Below are 16753 nucleotides of genomic sequence, written 5' to 3'. Positions count from 1 at the left end.
TCAAGTCACAGCGAGCACAGCACAGAAAGTGCTGCCCCACAATGCTCTGCGGCACCTCATTTGCACGCATGCATGCAAATGAAGTGCCGTGGAGCACTGTGGGGCAGCACTTTCTGTGCTGTGCTGGCTGTGACTTGAAAGAGTGTGGGCTGAAGTTAGCCCAGGTCCAGGGCCAGGTGCAGGTTTCCTTCAATAGCGGCAGCTTTGCTGCTCTTGCCTTGTTTTAGTCACCGCTGCCATTAAAGGAGCGGGCGAGGCAGGAGTGCAAACCCTGGTGGCTCCGTGTGCTGCCTTGGAAATGCTCCCTTTCCTCTTGGGGGGGGGGGCGTGGATGTTGACCATGCCTCCTGGAGGGATCCTGGCCACGGCTGGGGGCGTGGCTGGTGTGCCCCCCCCCCTAGTTTTCATCCTGGGTACGCCCATGGCAGGGAGGTAAACAGCCAATGGGAGCTCTCCAGGCAGAAGCAGGGGTGTATATAAGGAGAAGCAGGCAGACAGGAGGGGGAGATAACTGAGGGAGATAAAGGAGTTGAGGTGGAGAGGATTTTGAAATAGAGGGTTAGAGAAGCTGTGAGGTGAGCTGTGGTGAGAATCTATAAGAGTTAAGAAGAGAATTTCAGTCATGGAGAACAGGGGGAGAACTAAGACTAACGGTTAAGCTTAAAGTAAACATAACTGAGAAACCAATAAGAATTGATATGCTTGTAAGATCTGCACAATAAATAAACTTAATTGTTTTGTTCACTGTTCAATTGACTGAGTTCTAATCAATTGTGTACCAGTACACAGATATACTGGTTGGTGGCAGCAAAAGGGAAGAAATAGGCAAGGGAGGTATTGGGTCAATAGACCGTCAAACGTCCGGGGACCCTTTACCGGTGTAACTCGCCACACATGGCCAGAGGCAAAAGTGGACAGAGCAATGAATTTAAGTTTTACCTGGCCAGTTTCTACACACTCACACACCCTTCTCCCTCCAACAAGGCAAGCAAGAGGCATCATCAGAGATTAAGGATACAATCCAACCAGGCAAAAATACTCAAAGAGGGTCTGAAGCAGGCTGATGAAAGGTGTGGCCAAGGAGGAATTGTTGTATCAGAGAGCCTCAATGGTCAGCTAGAGGTCTGGAGAGATACATTAGCCCTCTGAGTCTGAGATTCACCACCCCTGATTTAAAATGTCTGTAGAAGCTGTATATGACCCATTCACAGGTTTTATTTAAAAAACAAAGGCAAAAGCCAAACTGGAATAGATACAAATTATATACATTTTATTTTAATCCATTTTAAATAACACTTTTCAGTATAAATTCCAACATATATTCTGATCACACATTTGATCCCTCCCATCGCGCACTCCCCCCCAACCATTTGTCAAGAAAAGCTCAACATATGCTCAGAAATCAGGGGCATAAATTATGGCTGGTGGATTGTCCCTGGGGACAGTGAGTTCAAGTTATATTCAATTCAGTAGCCCAAACCATGTTATATGATTTGGAGATATAAGCAGTTGAGTTTTCAGACGTTTTGACTGCTTTTAAAGTTTAGGTTGCTGTAGTACAGATATTTTATTTCAGGATTATTTTTTTATTACCGGTAGGTTCTCTGTGTTAAATTATTGCTGTGGCTTATTATATCTGTTTTGTTTGGCATACATTCAAAGCATATGGCTTCCCAAAAAGAATCCTGGGAACCAAGAACCTCACAAAGCCACAATTCCGAGCACCCTCAACAAACTACAGTTCCCAGGATTCTTTGGGGGAAAGCCATGTGCTCTGAATGCACTTTAAATGTATGGTATGGATGTGACCAATGAGTTGGAATAAAATTTCAGGGCATAAAAGGGCTTGGCCAACCATGCTTCTGAGATCATCATACCTGCTTCATAAATTTAGCATATTTTTTGGCCTGATCTAATGCAGTGCCTATTTCACTACACAATTCATGCTGCTTCTCTACAGATAAATTTCATGCAGTTATTTCTAGCTATGGTAGTTCATTAGATTCTATTTTTTAAAAATGAACAAACACTGGCCTGCTGTTTCTGTTTTGACACAAGTGCAGCCACAAGTGTGGCTATGGAACAGCATATGGAGAGGAGGCAAAACTTGGGTCATTGAGATTACATTTGCTTTCATCCAAACCAGCCATGGCATAGATTGACATGGCTCAAAGTCATTACTTTAAGATTATAGCCAGAACAAGATGAAAGGACTGTAAGCCTTTGGCCACCATGAGTAACTTAAAGTTCCGTCAGTCTTCTCCATTCACACCAGGCAACAGTATCACTTCCTTGAATTTGAATAGCATCGCATAGGGGTACATACATACTATCCTACAATACCGCCACAAAAAAAATGGTTTAATTTCTAATGGATTCCCTTAAGGAACTCTGGCAGCCTGGGGAGGGTGCACTGAATTCTCCTTTAGAAATGCCAAAATGTATCCAGAGTACAGCAATAGGCCTTTTATGGATGGGAAACCTTTGGTTCCCCAGAAGTAGTTTACTCCAGTACCCATGAGCCCCAGCCAACAGGGCTAATAGTGAAGGATGATGGGAGTTGTAACCCAACTGCATCTGGAGGGCCACAGGTTCCCCATCCCCGATATATACTCTCAAAATGTTGCTTCTAAAATCTTAATACTGAAACACCACCCACTGTTCAGTGGTTCTGTTATTACACGTCACAGGTTTGACAGGTCAGCATATTCTCTCCATGGTAGACATTTGTGTGTGGAACTCACCTAAGATGAGCTGGGTTTCACATCCATGAAATATGTCTAAATGCTCAAAATATGCACTCATCTGCCATATGCTTTAAGAGCTGAGGCAGGGGTTCTTTGATGGGAAGATTCCTCCCCCAATGCTGGTCCATTAGGGCAGGGATGTGGATACCTGTGGCCCTCTGGATGTGGTTGGACTCCAACTCCCACCAGCCCTAGCCAGCATCACCAATGGACAGGTATGATGGGAGATGTAGCCCAACAATAGCTGGAGGGCACCAGGTTCCATGTCCCTAGTTCAGATTCTTGGGCCGAAGTCCTTCCCAGCCCTACCCAGTGATGCCAAAGATTGAATCTGGGACCTTTTGCATGCTAGAAGTTGAGGGTCTACTTACATGTAGGCTGTTGTAGAAGATATTTGACCTTCTTGACTTTCCTCTACGCAAGAAATGGGGAGCCTGAGATTCTCCCACCTGCCCCAGCCAGTATGACCAAAGTTAGGACTGATGCAAGTTCATAAAATTGTAGAGCAGGGAAGGGACCACAAGGGTCATCTAGTCCAGCCCCCTGCAGTGCAGGAATCTTTTGCCCAACATGGGGCTCAAACCCATGACCCTGAGATTATGAGTCTCACGCTCTACTGACTGAGCTATCAATCATGAATTGTAATTCAGGAGCACATGGAGTGCCACAAGTTAGACATCCCTGCCTAAAGAGGAAAGAATCCATAGAAGCACCATACCCTTGTTAGGACTAGCTAAGAAACAAGAACACCCCCCCCTTATGATGCAGGTCTGCTTTCCTCAACCTAGTGCCCTCTAGATGTCTTTGGACTCCAGGTCCCACTGTCTGTGAGCATTGGCCACACTGGCTGGGACTAATAGGAGTTGTACTACGAAACACCTGGAAGCAGCAGGGTGGGGGAGGCTAATGAGAATTTGCAGTGCATATGAAGTGAAGTTTCCCACAGACATATGCAGGGGGAAAAAATTATTACACTATTTAATGTAAGAGTGCCACGAGTGTAAATTGGAAGGGTGGTACCTTGTTATTTTCCCTCCAGAATCCTTTGCAGTGAAACCAGGACAGCTAAACCCATTTACACTTACAATATGGTGAGTTCCTTGTTGGGAGCCATACTAGCTCTGGGAGACTGGGAAGGGTTGAAAGGAGCAGATAAGACTTCGCAAAGCCATCAAGGAAAGGAAAGGCAGCTTTAAAAACAAAACAAATATGGAAGGTTGATATAGGGTGGAACATTTGAGAGATAACATTCTCCCGACAGTTGGTTTCAAGTAGAGAAGGTGATAAAAATTGACACAGTTTTTTTTTCCCCAGTGGAACACTTAAATACATAGTGTTCTCTCCTGTAAACTCCCACACTTGTTCTTTTGAGGGCTGATTCAGCCATGCACCCACCCACCCCACTCCCAGGAAGCAAGGATGCACATTCTGTCAATGGCCGCCTCAATATTTTTACTGTTTTGCAGGAAGGCTTGAAGTGCCTGCTGGGAAATTTGGATTTGTGGAATTAAAGTGGATTCAGGCACTCTGTCCTCAACTGCACAGGCTGCCTTAGGAGGGACTGTCCATGTGGCACCTACACTTCTCCCCAGTCCTCAGTATCTGCCACCTGACAGGGGCACACTTTGGTAATCTTTTGTAATATGGCACCGTGTGATGCCAAAATTTGGCACCCCCAAATGGATCTTCTTAATCATAGATCTTCTCAATTTTGCACCCTCTCAGCTCAGCACCCTGTGCAGGGGAACTGCCCGCACCACCTTAAATCCAGCGCTGTACCTGAGGTGGCTGGCTCCCTCTGCCTAATAGCAGGGCTGAGCCAGCTGAGCCAAGACATTGTGCTGCCTGAGGCAAATGGTAAGAAAGCACATCCTTCCCTTTTCCACATAAAGAAGCCAACTGTACTGGAGCTGAATCTGATATTATTATTAATTAATTATTATTATTATTAATTAAATTTGTATATCGCCCTATACCCACAGGTCTCAACACTGATTTCAACACCGATGATGGGCCAATATCTGCCATCGCACCTGAGAGGAGCACCCTGGCTTCTGCCCTTTAGCACTTAACTGGCTTTCCACATTTCAACAGATGTAACACTTTTTTGAATGTATGCCCCCCCTATGCCCCATCAACACAAGTGAGTGTGTCATAACTGTACGGGCAAAAGAAGGACAATGTACCTTAGCATGCCTTTGGGGGAACATTATTTCAATCCTTCCCCCCACGCACACACATTTGCACTAAAACAGTTTTTTGCTAATGTCAGCAAAAAGATTAACAATATAAACATACTCGTTAAATGTTGCTGACTGGAAAGCTATGGCAAAGCAAAGAGGTGGAATTTTAAACCGTTTGATTGCTTCTTGTGCTGTGGTTGCAGAGGTAGAGAACTCTGAATGAAAGAGAGTTCCAGGGACTGGCAGAAGATCAAGGAGTGGGGAGATATGCAGGCGGAAGAGATAGAGAGGGAGCACAATGAAATTAGGGGGGGGCATTAATTGGTGGGGTTCTGTGCCACCTGTGAGACAACTGCCAGCAAAGGAGGAGGAAGAGGGTAGGAAACAGGAGACCAGGCAGTCAGAGCAAGGGGGCAAGTAGCAGGAGTCAAGGGTTAAGAGTTACAGGAGGTCCTGGAACCTGGTGAGCTTTCAAACTTTCTGGAAGGGGTCATATCGCATCAGCCAAGGGAGTGGATGGGGAAATGAAATATTTGACTTCTGCCTGCAGCCTGATTGGCTGCTCCTACAGGCCAATCAGGTTGCAGATTCACTTCTGCCAGCCGCCTGATTGGCTGCTCCTGCAGGCCAATCAGGTTGCGGATTCACTTCCACCTGGAGTTGGATTGGATAGCTCCTGCTGATTCTGAATCCTATTGTTCTAGGATTCAGCTCAGTACATAACAGGAAACAAATACAATTTCCCCCTTTTATATGCTGGGCTGCTCTCTACACAGACCTATTTCTCTTTGTCCAGACAACCCAAAAGGTTTTATCATTCTTCAAAAGACAGATTCCAGCCAACCAAAAACACTCAAGCAGGGCAGCCTGTTCTGTTATACTGCCTGAGGCAAAATGGGAAGGAACCGGCCCCTTCCCCCACCAAAGCCTTGCTTACTGGGGTTCTGCAGATCCCTCACAGGATTCTGCCACCCAAGGCAGCTGCCTCAGTCTGATGAGAGCCTTGAAGGTCAGACAAAGAGGCCTGGAGGGTCACATTTGGCCCCCGAGCCAGAGGTTCCTCACCCCTGGCAGACGTTCAACCAAAACAAAAACAAAAAAGAGAGAGGGAGGAACGATCAATTTAAGATCAGAAAGTTAGTCATATTATCAGAAGAGGAAAAAGTTAGCAACAAACCTTTGCCGGAGGCCCAGCTCCAACAATATTGCCATTGAAATTTACAGCACTTTAATACAATACTTGCTTATTTGTTGCTGCTTTGACTTCTGTGTTTGTTTTTTGTTTTTACAATGCGGTGAGTGGCTGTACAGATAAAATCTAAGTGATAAAATATGTCATTTTTGTACAAATAGTTTACAAATACATTGCAGAGGAAGCTTTGTTACATTCTGTATACAGGCTGTTTCCACACCAGATTGGAGACTCGGGGAACAACGCTCGTGCAACGTCCTCGCTAGCATCCCTTGGGAGAATCAGAGTTCAACAAAGCTAAGAAAATAAACAGATTCTTGCATTTTAAATAGCATCATCATCACGTTCGAAGGAAGGTTGCAAAAAAAGTACAACACTCTCACCCATTTCTTTTATGTACTCCTAAGGTCAAAGCATAAATGGAAACTTTCAGAGCTCTTGGTTTCTATCAGCACATCTTTTCACCAGTGACTTTTCTTTTTTTTTAAAAAAAAAGCAGCAGCAGCAGCAAAACTTTTAAGAGCACAAAACAGAGTTCTGGGAATCCACCCCCCACCCCCGCTCTCCAAACCATAAAAGCCATTTCCCATAAGTTAGATGACAATGGCTACATTTCAAAACAAGAGTTAAAATCAGGCGTCCAGTGTTTCAACATAGCTTTTGATTGGCGATGAGATGACGTCTTGGTATATGCCTTCATCATTGCTTACAAAAATATATTTCAAAGCAACTCCATTTTTTAAAATACAAGTTTATATCCATAGTGGCAAGGATGGATTTTGATGGGAAACAATGAATCGAATACAATCTGTAAATTTACCTGAAACTCCTTTATTATCTCCAGTGTCCAACACTGTGTGTGTGTGTGTGTGTGTGTGTGTGTGTGTGTGTGTGTACCCCAAAGCCTGGCCACGGCCAATGCTGGGAAAGTTATCTAGTCCTCTTGCCCGGAACGCTGGTGTCATTTGACTGGGGTCCCTCCCAACAGGCACTGCACTGGTTTGCTCCACTTACAAGATTTTGAAAACTCTCAACCCTGGTTTTGTTAAGCCTTGTAGTTATGCATGGGAGTGGCCAGCGCCAGCTGGCCATTGGGCGCTACCTCGTTACCATCGTCCTCCAACAGGCCTGAGACATCAGCATTGGGGATGCTATCATGGTAGCTGCTGAAACTGATGTTGTCCTCCTTGAGCTCAATGGTCCAAAAGGGGGCATTCAGCTTCCTGTTCTGATATTCGCGGTACGTGTAGACAGCACCCACAAAGCCCATCAGCAGAACCACGAGGATAATAATGACAGTAAGGATGATGATATTGAACTGGGTCCATGATACATCAGCTAAAGTAGAAGTACTATTGTCAGAGGAACTGATGGGGGAAACTGTTTGTACCATCGAAGGCTGGGGTAATGTGCTGTTGGTGGCTGTTGTAGAGTATGATGTTGATACACTGATGTTTATAGTCGGAGGAGCGAACCCTCTGCCTTCGGGACCAGGAACATATTCTAGAGAATTTTTTAAAAAGGCAAATATGGCAAAGTGAGTGTATTATTATTATTAAGCATCAAACACATCCATTAACCCACATCACAGCAGGTCGATAGCACTTCCCGGCCCATTTTCTAGTAATTAATAAATATTTGCCAATTCAGAAAAGACAAAACAAATACAGGATAGTTTCCCATCTTTTAATCTAATAAAACTTATCAAAATGTAGCCACTATTTCATTATCACAAATTCTAGACTTTTACTTATCTATAAAATATCTCCCTCCCACACCTGCCACCCAATTTATAACCTTCAATTTAGAGCTACTTTGGGAAGAATATTGGTTTTGAAAAGCAGCATACAAGTTGACATTTAATAATAATCGTCATCATTTTTAAAAGTGTGTGTTCTCAAGTTTCTGGGATTTGTCATAATTTTTTGGTACATCACTTTCATGTTTTGTTAATGAAATAGATTCTGAAATGAAAAAAACCTCCAGAGATCAAGTGACAATGGAAACCTACAAACTTCGAAATAGTATTCTAATCTACATAAGGCATGGATTTCCAAGGACACACATCCACACCAGCTTAAAATTTTAGCTCTTAAATTCAGTTCACATTTCTGATGTGTTTGATTGTTAGTTGCAGCCAAACGCCCTGAGAATTGGAGAGGGTTTTTAAGCTAACGTCAAGTGCGAGAAAACAAGTTTTACCTTTCCTGGTGCAATTCGCTCCTTCCAAACGTTTGGCGTAACCTTCCTGGCACTTTTCGCAGTGAAATCCTGCCGTGTGGTAAAGGCAGCCAAGGCATTCCCCTGTGTCCAGCCTGCAGACTCTGGGTGACCGCGCTGGGTCAACATTCCCATTGCACTGGCATTTGATACAGAGGCTGTCAGAGCTGTAGTAGCCAATGTCACACTGGTTGCAGTGAGAACCGCTGTAGCCGGGGCGGCACTGGTCACAGGTTGGCATGCGGTGACCGGGCTCTACAGGGGAAAGAACACTGGTTATTTCCACTGATGGAACTTGCCACATGGCCACCCTAAGAACACAAGCCTAGTCCTGCTTTGTCTTCTTATGCATTCCCCCCACCAATTCAGGTTTTATCATTATCATTGATAATTATTTTTACTTTGGTTTTGAGAAGGGGCCCACTTTTATTTCAGTGGGCCTCCTAACATAACTGTATCTGCAAGAACTCGGCCATTTAGTGTGTCAATGCCAACACTTTGGAACTAATCCAACATCCTGTTTTCAGTGACCAAACATATATAGTATATTCCTGCGTATAAGACTACTTTTTAACCCAGGAAAATCTTCTCAAAAGTCAGGGGTCGTCTTATACGCCCAGTTGTCTTATACGCCGGAATATATGGTACCTCAACGGGAAGCCAACAAGCAGAACTTGAGTGCAACTCTTGTGATTCCCACAGACATCTGGTTCACCACTGTGGAGACAGGATTCTGGACTAGTTGGTCCACTGGCCTGATCCAGCAGGGTTCATCTGGTGTTCTTATGTTGATGTACCATAGTGAAATTCTACAATTTTAGAAAACCATCTTACTTATATGACAGCTGCCAGAGGACACTACAGGGGAGCAAGGACAAAGAAGACACTCATGGTGTCGCGAACCACTTCGGTAAAACTGCCCCTTGCATTTCTCGCAGGAAGCGCCTTCTGTGTTCCCTTGACAGTCCAAGCAAGTGCCTAGAAAACAAGATAAATGCAGAAATAAAGACAAAGACAACAGCTGTCCGAAGCACTGGATGGGAACTCAAAATGACATAGTACCTTGTTGGGCACAAAGATACAAGTAGGGCCTGCAACAAAATGCTGCAGCAAGGCACACTCCTGTTCTGGATACCCTATTCCATTCCACACCCCTGAAAAGACAGAATTCTCAGCCTTCATTGGGCTGGGGTTTTGGGAGGGACGTTCTCCCACGTAGGTTCCCCCCCATCCAGGATTTTGTGCCATAGGTTTCCCCTAAGCCTACTGCTACTCCCCCCCCCTTGTACACAGTTGGTGACATTTTGGGTATATAAGGAACAGTGGACCCAATCATGAGGATGAGCCAGTCTTTAGCCAGTTGCTCAACAGCATTGTTGCCAAGACCAGGTGAGGCTTTTGGTGGAGTTGTGTTTGGGCTTTTAGTGGGGGAAGATTCAAAGTCCAGCAGATAGAGGAGTACAAAAGGTCTCCTGAAGAAAGGCAGGTTGCCAGTTCTATGATGCCGCCACCCCGCCCTAGCTTTGGGCTGCGTGGACTGCAGAATCTGGATTGTGTCTAGAGCAAGGTGACCAGGATGGCAAGGGGTCTGGAAACCAGGGGTTGTAGCCAATATTAGTCCTACTGAGCATAAATACATTGCAATTCATGGACACCGCTCGTGTAGGTTCATTAATTCCAGTGGCTCTACTTCATGTAGAACTGGCTTGGGTGCAACCCCAAGTCCAATGAGGAACAGTTAAGAGCTGGGTATGCTTAGCCCAGTGAAAAGGAAAATAAGCAGAGACTTGAGAGTGGCCTTCAACTATCTTCTTGACGGCTGAAAGCAATGGAGGCTGGTCCATTAAGGCCAATAGGGCACTGTCCCACTAACAGCTATGGGGTTATCCCTGCCAAGGAGCTTCATCTCCTCCTTAGTCTCAGTGTTGCCTCCTGTAGAACTCACCAGGAAAGAGGACATATTTGGAGCTGGCACCACCTGTCATTGGCTCTGGTTCTATTTACTGTTGGCAGTACCCAGATAATTTAAATCACTATTGGAGCAGATGCTGGAGATACGTTGTATTGAACCAGAGTCGCAGCTCAATGGTGGAACTCATGGCTTGTATGCAAAAGGCACCAGATTCAACCCCCTGCATCTCCTGGTCAGGCAATGAAATGCACGTTCCCCTCTAGGCAGCCTTCAGGGTGGAGAGCAGGCCAGTAGTAAGTGGAGAGATGCATGTAAATATTGCCTTTGTACCGTAGGCTAGCTTCCACATGCACACTCACAAACCCCTCTTCACCCTCCACTCTGATAAGCAAGAGGCATAGTCAGAATTCAAGGGCACATCAGAGGCAGACCAAAGCTCTCAAGCAGGGCCAGTGAGCAGTGTGACCTGGTGGGAGGGGGTGTGGACTGGGGGAGTCCAAGGGCCAGACAGAGAGGCCTGGAAGATCACATACATCCCCTTACGGGGTTTATGTTGTATAAGGATGTTCCTCCCACTGGGAAACAGCTTTATGACAAGGTTCCACTCCCCCCCCCCACACACACACAAATCCTTGTCAACACAGGGAAGTTTTGCATCGGCGTGGGGCTTCAGACTAGCATGCAGGAAGGCAGACATGTCCACTTTGACCGCCACTCATTTCTAATAATGAAAAGTGCCTCCATGGTATCTCAATAGCTGCCACAAGAGGGCAGATAACCCACATCTATAAAATTCTTGATTTACCATATGTTAGTACTGAGCATACATACAAAAGAAATCAGATGTTGCCTTAAGGCAGTCTATCCCAAAACAAAGTGTTGGGTGAAATTGTCTTGATGTTCAGCCACGAGTGTTGCTGGTTTTAAGTTTAAGATTTCATATATTTTGAAAATGTATTTTCCTTTACCTGTTTGCATTGGTATCAGCGGGCTTTAGCTAGAACTCTGGCTCACTTTATTGCTGACTAAGAAAATAGACTGTTTAGTACTCAACTATCCTAGACAGAAACAGAAATGCATTGAGAGTCTAAGGGTGTAGTCTTGCTCAGGTGCATATTTACTGTCTGTTTCCAATTTATCCTCACAACAACCCTGTGATGTAGGTGAGACCAAGAGATGGTGACTGGTCCAAATTCACCACCTGGTGAGTTTCATGGCTTAATGTGGAATTGAACCCTGGCATCCCAGGTCATTACTCCAACACTCTAACCACAACACCAAAGGAAACTGCTTCATATAGACCACTGGTGCATCTAGGTCAAGCTATCTATACCCTATACCAGTGGTCAATATGAAGCAGTTTCCTTTGTTCTTGTGCTCACTCCAAGGATCTCTGGTGATATTCTCCCAACCTATGAGTTTCAGTGGGTTTCAGTGGGTTCATGAACCAGGTGCAAATTGTATGCAGAATTGTGTGCCCATATGTTTATGTACATTTTTCTGGGAAGGGGATCCATAACTTTCATCTGATTCTCAAGGGGGTCCGTTACCCCCCCCCAAAAGGTTAAGAACCATAGGTCTAAACTGAGTGGCAGCAGCTCTGCAGGGTTTCAGATGGGGGACTTCAGATGGGGGACATTCCCAGTGCTTTTTTCAAGGAGGTACGCCACCTCTTTTTCCTCCACCACCATCTCACCACCGCCACTTGCCTGCCCATCTGCTTGCTCCCTCACCCCTGCACCTTTGCCACTTTCTTCCCCGTTGCTGCTTCCAGAGGCTGCAGGCACAACTTCCCAGAAGTGTTTTGACATGACCTGGAAGGTGCTTTGCTAATCATAAAAAGGTCACGCCAAAACACCTCTGAAAGGCCATGCCTGAAGCCTCAGGAAGTGGAGGAGGAAGAGGCAAGGGGGGAGAGAGAGAGCAAGACGGAGGGCAAGCAGCAATGGGGATGGTGAGAGCATGGGGCCAGCATGGTTCATACTGGCACATATATTTCTGCACCTATAATCTGCAGGCAAAGCAGCTGCTCTACCCCTTAGCTACAGCCCTTCTGTGCTGAAAATGTAAGTATTACAAGTAGACAAGTGTGTTCCTCTCTTCCTCTCTGAAATACTGGAGGATACACAACTTGTGATGCCGCCTTGTTATTCTTGTTCAGCCTCAACAAAATCCCACCAACCTTACCCAGGGCCACCAGAAAGCCTGAGCCCCCCCCCCCTTGGACCAGTTCCCCCCCCCCCCCCCGGGAGTTCACCTGTCAACCGATCACAACTCGCCGAATGGTTGTTACACCGACAAGGTTCGCAGGTGGTCCCGTTGAACAGGGAGTAGCCTTCCTGGCACTGGGTGCATTTGGGGCCATCTGAACCAGCTTTGCAGCGACATCTTCCAGAGCTGTTTAAAAACAAACAAGAACAGAGGCGACGTGAGTCAGGGAAGGAGGAATGATGGGGACGTCTTCGGTGCAAGGCTATTTATTTCAGTGAGTGAAAGTAGCATGGGAGGAAAGCTAATTCAGCATAGAGATAGCAAAGGCTTCTAGATAGTGGGATCTACTTGTCCTTTTTTTTTTTTTGCTAGAAGCCCTAACTCCAACAACAACAACAACAACCAGGGTCAGAGAACCATACAGCTGACAGTCTCCTTGGGGTCAGCTAGTCCATGGACACGGAACTCTTTTCAGCCCAAGGGCCATAGGAAGAACTGGAACACCCTCCACAGACAATTTTTGACTGTTTTTGGGCAAGTGCTGTTATGACATCAGGTGACAACTTCAGCTGCCAACTGTTCGTTTGCTAGCAGCATCCTCACCTGCCCCACACCTGGCATCACATAAGATGTCAGGTGTGGGGCAGACGGATGTAGTTTTGGGGAAAGTTAGGCTCATGGGTTAGAGCCCCCCATCCAAGATCTAATCCAGGCACCCCCAAACTGCGGCCCTCCAGATGTTTTTGCCTACAACTCCCATGATCCCTAGCTAACAAGACCAGTGGTTGGGAAAGATGGGGATTGTAGTCCAAAACATCTGGAGGGCCGAAGTTTGGGGGTGCCTGATCTAATCCAACCCCCTGCTTGCTGCAGGAAAGCCAGTGCTAGAGTTTCTCCAACAAGTGGCTGCCTAACCAGCAACAGCTAGGTGAAGTTGGATGCAAAATGGCAGGCCAGTAGGCAGAGCCAGTCAACTACTCCATCCCACGTGCCATTGACTGCAATAACTTGCACATAAAAGCACAACTGTCCATCTGCATTGCAACAGAGGAGGGGTTTTTACATGAGGTGCAGAACCCGAACTGAGGCCACAGAACCGCAGCCACACACAAGATCTAGCCCTGGATTTCTTTCAAGTTCAGCAGCCAAATTTAGAGCAGAGTGAGGAGAGGCTGTTGTTGCTCTTGTTAAGCAGATCTAACAGTTTCCCCCAACATTTTATTTTTTTGGCAAATATTTGGCTGGCACAAAGCGCTAAGCCAAACTATAGCTTAGAAAGAGTGAATGAATGAATGAGCAAACAAGGTAGTGTACAGTGAGAAAATCACAACTCCCCTGCTTTTTCTCTTGCTTCTGCTGTGCTAACAGGAGCTAAGCCATGGTTTGCCTTAGTACTACATCCAAATCATTGTTTGTCTCCCTCTCCAAACAAACCATGGGTTGTTTTCAACTGTGTTATTTTTTACTCATAATATTTTTAAAGCACTTTTCATCAAAGGTCTCTAAGCAGGCTCCCAACAACAATCTGCACAGAGAGAGATTAAAAGCAGGTGCAATGTAAAATAAAAACAAAACTATAAACAGAACAGGCCAGGCTAAAGAAGTATTCCAAAAGCCTGGGAAAGCAAGGGATATTTTGCCTCCTTTGTGAGGGGTCTGGAGGGCAGCAACATGAGAACAGGCCTTTTCTGCGGTGGCTCTCCACTTGTGGAATGCTCTCCCAGGAAGGTTTCCCAGGTGTCTTCATTATACACCTTTAGTGCCAGGTGAAAATGTTCCCCTTCCACCAGGCCTTCGGCTGATTGAAGGCTCTATGGTGGGGGTCCCTCGACTATGGCCCGGGGACCGGATACAGCCCGAAGGGCTCATTTATCTGGCCCACCGCCCACTGCTGCCTCCCGCTGCCACCGCCCACTCTTACCGGTGCAGTGCGGTGCAGCGCGGCTGCCCACTTCCGGGTCACAAGAGCATCGGAAATAGCTTGCACGCATGCGCAAGCGTCATTTCCAGCACACTTCCAGATTGGAGGAGGCCCATGCGCATAAGCTATTTCCGGTGCTCCTGTGACCCAGAAGTGCGCCGGAGATAGCATGTGCACACATATGGGCACGCACTCCCCCGCCCTCCAGCCTGCTGCGCGATCAGCACTGCAGGCACCGCCCCGAAGCGCGGTAGGTTTGGGGACCCCTGCTCTATGGCCTTTAAAATATGTTTGTGGGAGGGGGGTTATTGGTTGTGGCTGTTACTATTATTATATGTATTTTATATTTTATATTTTTATGCTGTAAATCGCCCTGTGATCTTTGGAAGGAGGGTGGCATATGAAACTTCTAAATAATAATAATAATAATAACAACAACAATAATAATAATAATACTCAAAAGTAAATCCTATTGAGGTCAATGATACTGATTTCCAGGTGAGCATAAGATTGCAACCTAAATAGTTACCTATGTGTACATTCCCACTGAGTTGCAGAAGTCTGCATATTTAAACCTCTTTTCTTACTCTCAGGCCAGCCCAGGGTCTTTGCACAACCCCCACCCCCGATTTTATGCCTCTTGGCTGATGCACAGCAGAAAAGGAAGTTATTAAACTTTTTAAAGGGGGATCGAGTGCTGGATTTAATGCCCCTCTGGCAGGATGTTCAACTCGATACAGATGGGCCGGGTGTGTGCAATAATTAAAGCTTTCAAGCAAGAGGCAAGAGGTTTTGCCTCTGGTCAATAAAGCTTCATGAAAACATCCTCTTTCGTAGCTCTCATATTGGAAAGGTTCTAAAAGGCTTTTCCAAGAAAAGGTAAACAATTTAAATGTGCCCAAACCACACACACACAGACCCTGCTGTTAAGAAGCTGATTATGGTGTCGAAGAGGAGAAGGAGAAGGAGAAGTCTGGACATTCCCCACACACCCACACACCCTTAAGACAGCAAACTGAATTCACTTCCCAAGCCAAACTTTTTTCTTATTTATTTTTAATTTCTTTTCTTTTTCTTCTTGCCTTTTCATGTGTTGTTTTTTTCTTATTGTTTCTTACTGCTTTTTTCTTTACTGTTGCATTTTTATGACTGCATATTTTGTTGCTGCATTTTTACTCATATATATTTGTCATTTTAATGTGCATCTATTGTTGCATTTTTTACCATTGCCATTTTAATGTCTTTTTATTACCTTATACAATATTGTGGTTTTAAAATTGCTCTAAGCTGTGCTGAATGGTGCAGAGGAGCTAGACTGAAATTTCTTTATCGGTAAAATAAATAAAAATATGGCTACTCTATTTCAGATTGCATGAAGATTCCAACACTACCTACCTACAAAGCACAGTCCCACTGCCTGTGCATAACATCCTTGTGCATAACAAATCACTTGCTAGGAATGCAAGAAGGCAGCCGTTTCCCCTCCGGCGTATGACCATCACAATCAGCACTGTTTCCATTCTGCTGCACTTCAGTTTCCACCAAATACTACATTATTCGCCTTGCTCAATCAACTGATTGATTTTTAAAATTTAAAATCATTTCTAAACCGCACAATTTTCTTTAGAGCTCTTACATAACTTACGTCAGAGCTTTCCCAACTTTTCATGTCGGTGACACACTTTTTAGACATGCATTATTTCATGACACAGTAATTCATTTTTAGTAGCAAACCGGAGGTTAACCTAACCCCTTTTAAGAATGCAGGGAGCATTTGCGCAACACGCTGCAGCTGACACACAAACGTGACACAACACACAGTTTGGAAAGCTCTGACTTACGTAACTTACATTCATTCCAATGTAAGGGAAACATCAAATCAATGTTTTTCAAAAACATTAATAGTGTATATTTTGGGGACTTAAAAAACCCCCAAAAAGTTGGGAGTCAATCTTATTTATTTGACGGATTTCCCTTTCTGACCACAGACAAGTGCACGAACTACAGTAAGCTCTGCTTCCTTCGAAGTTTTTGTCAAAATTCCCCAACATCCCTATCACCGAGAACCTGAAGAGCTATGCCTACCGTGTTTCCCCCTTTTTAAGACACCGTCTTATAACTTTTTTTCCTCAAAAAAACACAGGGTGGCTTGCTTTCGGTGGGATGTCTTATTTTTTAATTACTGGTACGGTTTTTACGGCTCAGGGCGCTGCTGTGCTCTCTTGAGTGCTCAGCACTGCAGCAGCCACCGGTTCCGGGCGGCGGGGCAGCAGGCACCCTTGGCCAGGCCAGGCGGAGGCCACTGGCTCAGGCGCTCCCCCCGCCGCTGCAGGGTGCTCCAAGCTCCTTGGCTGGGCCAGGCAAGGA

At 45.5% G+C, this 16753-nt stretch overlaps 1 protein-coding gene across 1 annotated transcript in view; it reads right to left on the bottom strand.

The window, feature by feature from the left end:
- Positions 1-978: 978 nt before the first annotated feature.
- The window catches only part of MEGF9 (multiple EGF like domains 9), a 78392-nt gene continuing 62617 nt past the window's right edge, over positions 979-16753 (bottom strand). The window contains exons 3-6 of the mRNA XM_035113718.2: positions 12512-12651; positions 9177-9320; positions 8325-8597; positions 979-7625 (exon numbers count right to left, since the gene is read on the bottom strand). Of these exons, the coding sequence (XP_034969609.1) occupies positions 7168-7625; positions 8325-8597; positions 9177-9320; positions 12512-12651 (1015 nt within the window). The 3' untranslated portion in view covers positions 979-7167. The remainder of the gene's footprint in view (positions 7626-8324; positions 8598-9176; positions 9321-12511; positions 12652-16753) is intronic.

The sequence above is a fragment of the Zootoca vivipara genome, chromosome Z (genome assembly GCF_963506605.1).
Source record: "Zootoca vivipara chromosome Z, rZooViv1.1, whole genome shotgun sequence".
Taxonomy (NCBI): domain Eukaryota; kingdom Metazoa; phylum Chordata; class Lepidosauria; order Squamata; family Lacertidae; genus Zootoca; species Zootoca vivipara.
The sequence above is the reverse complement of the archived record's forward strand: the minus strand, read 5'-3'. Positions and strand labels throughout refer to the sequence as shown.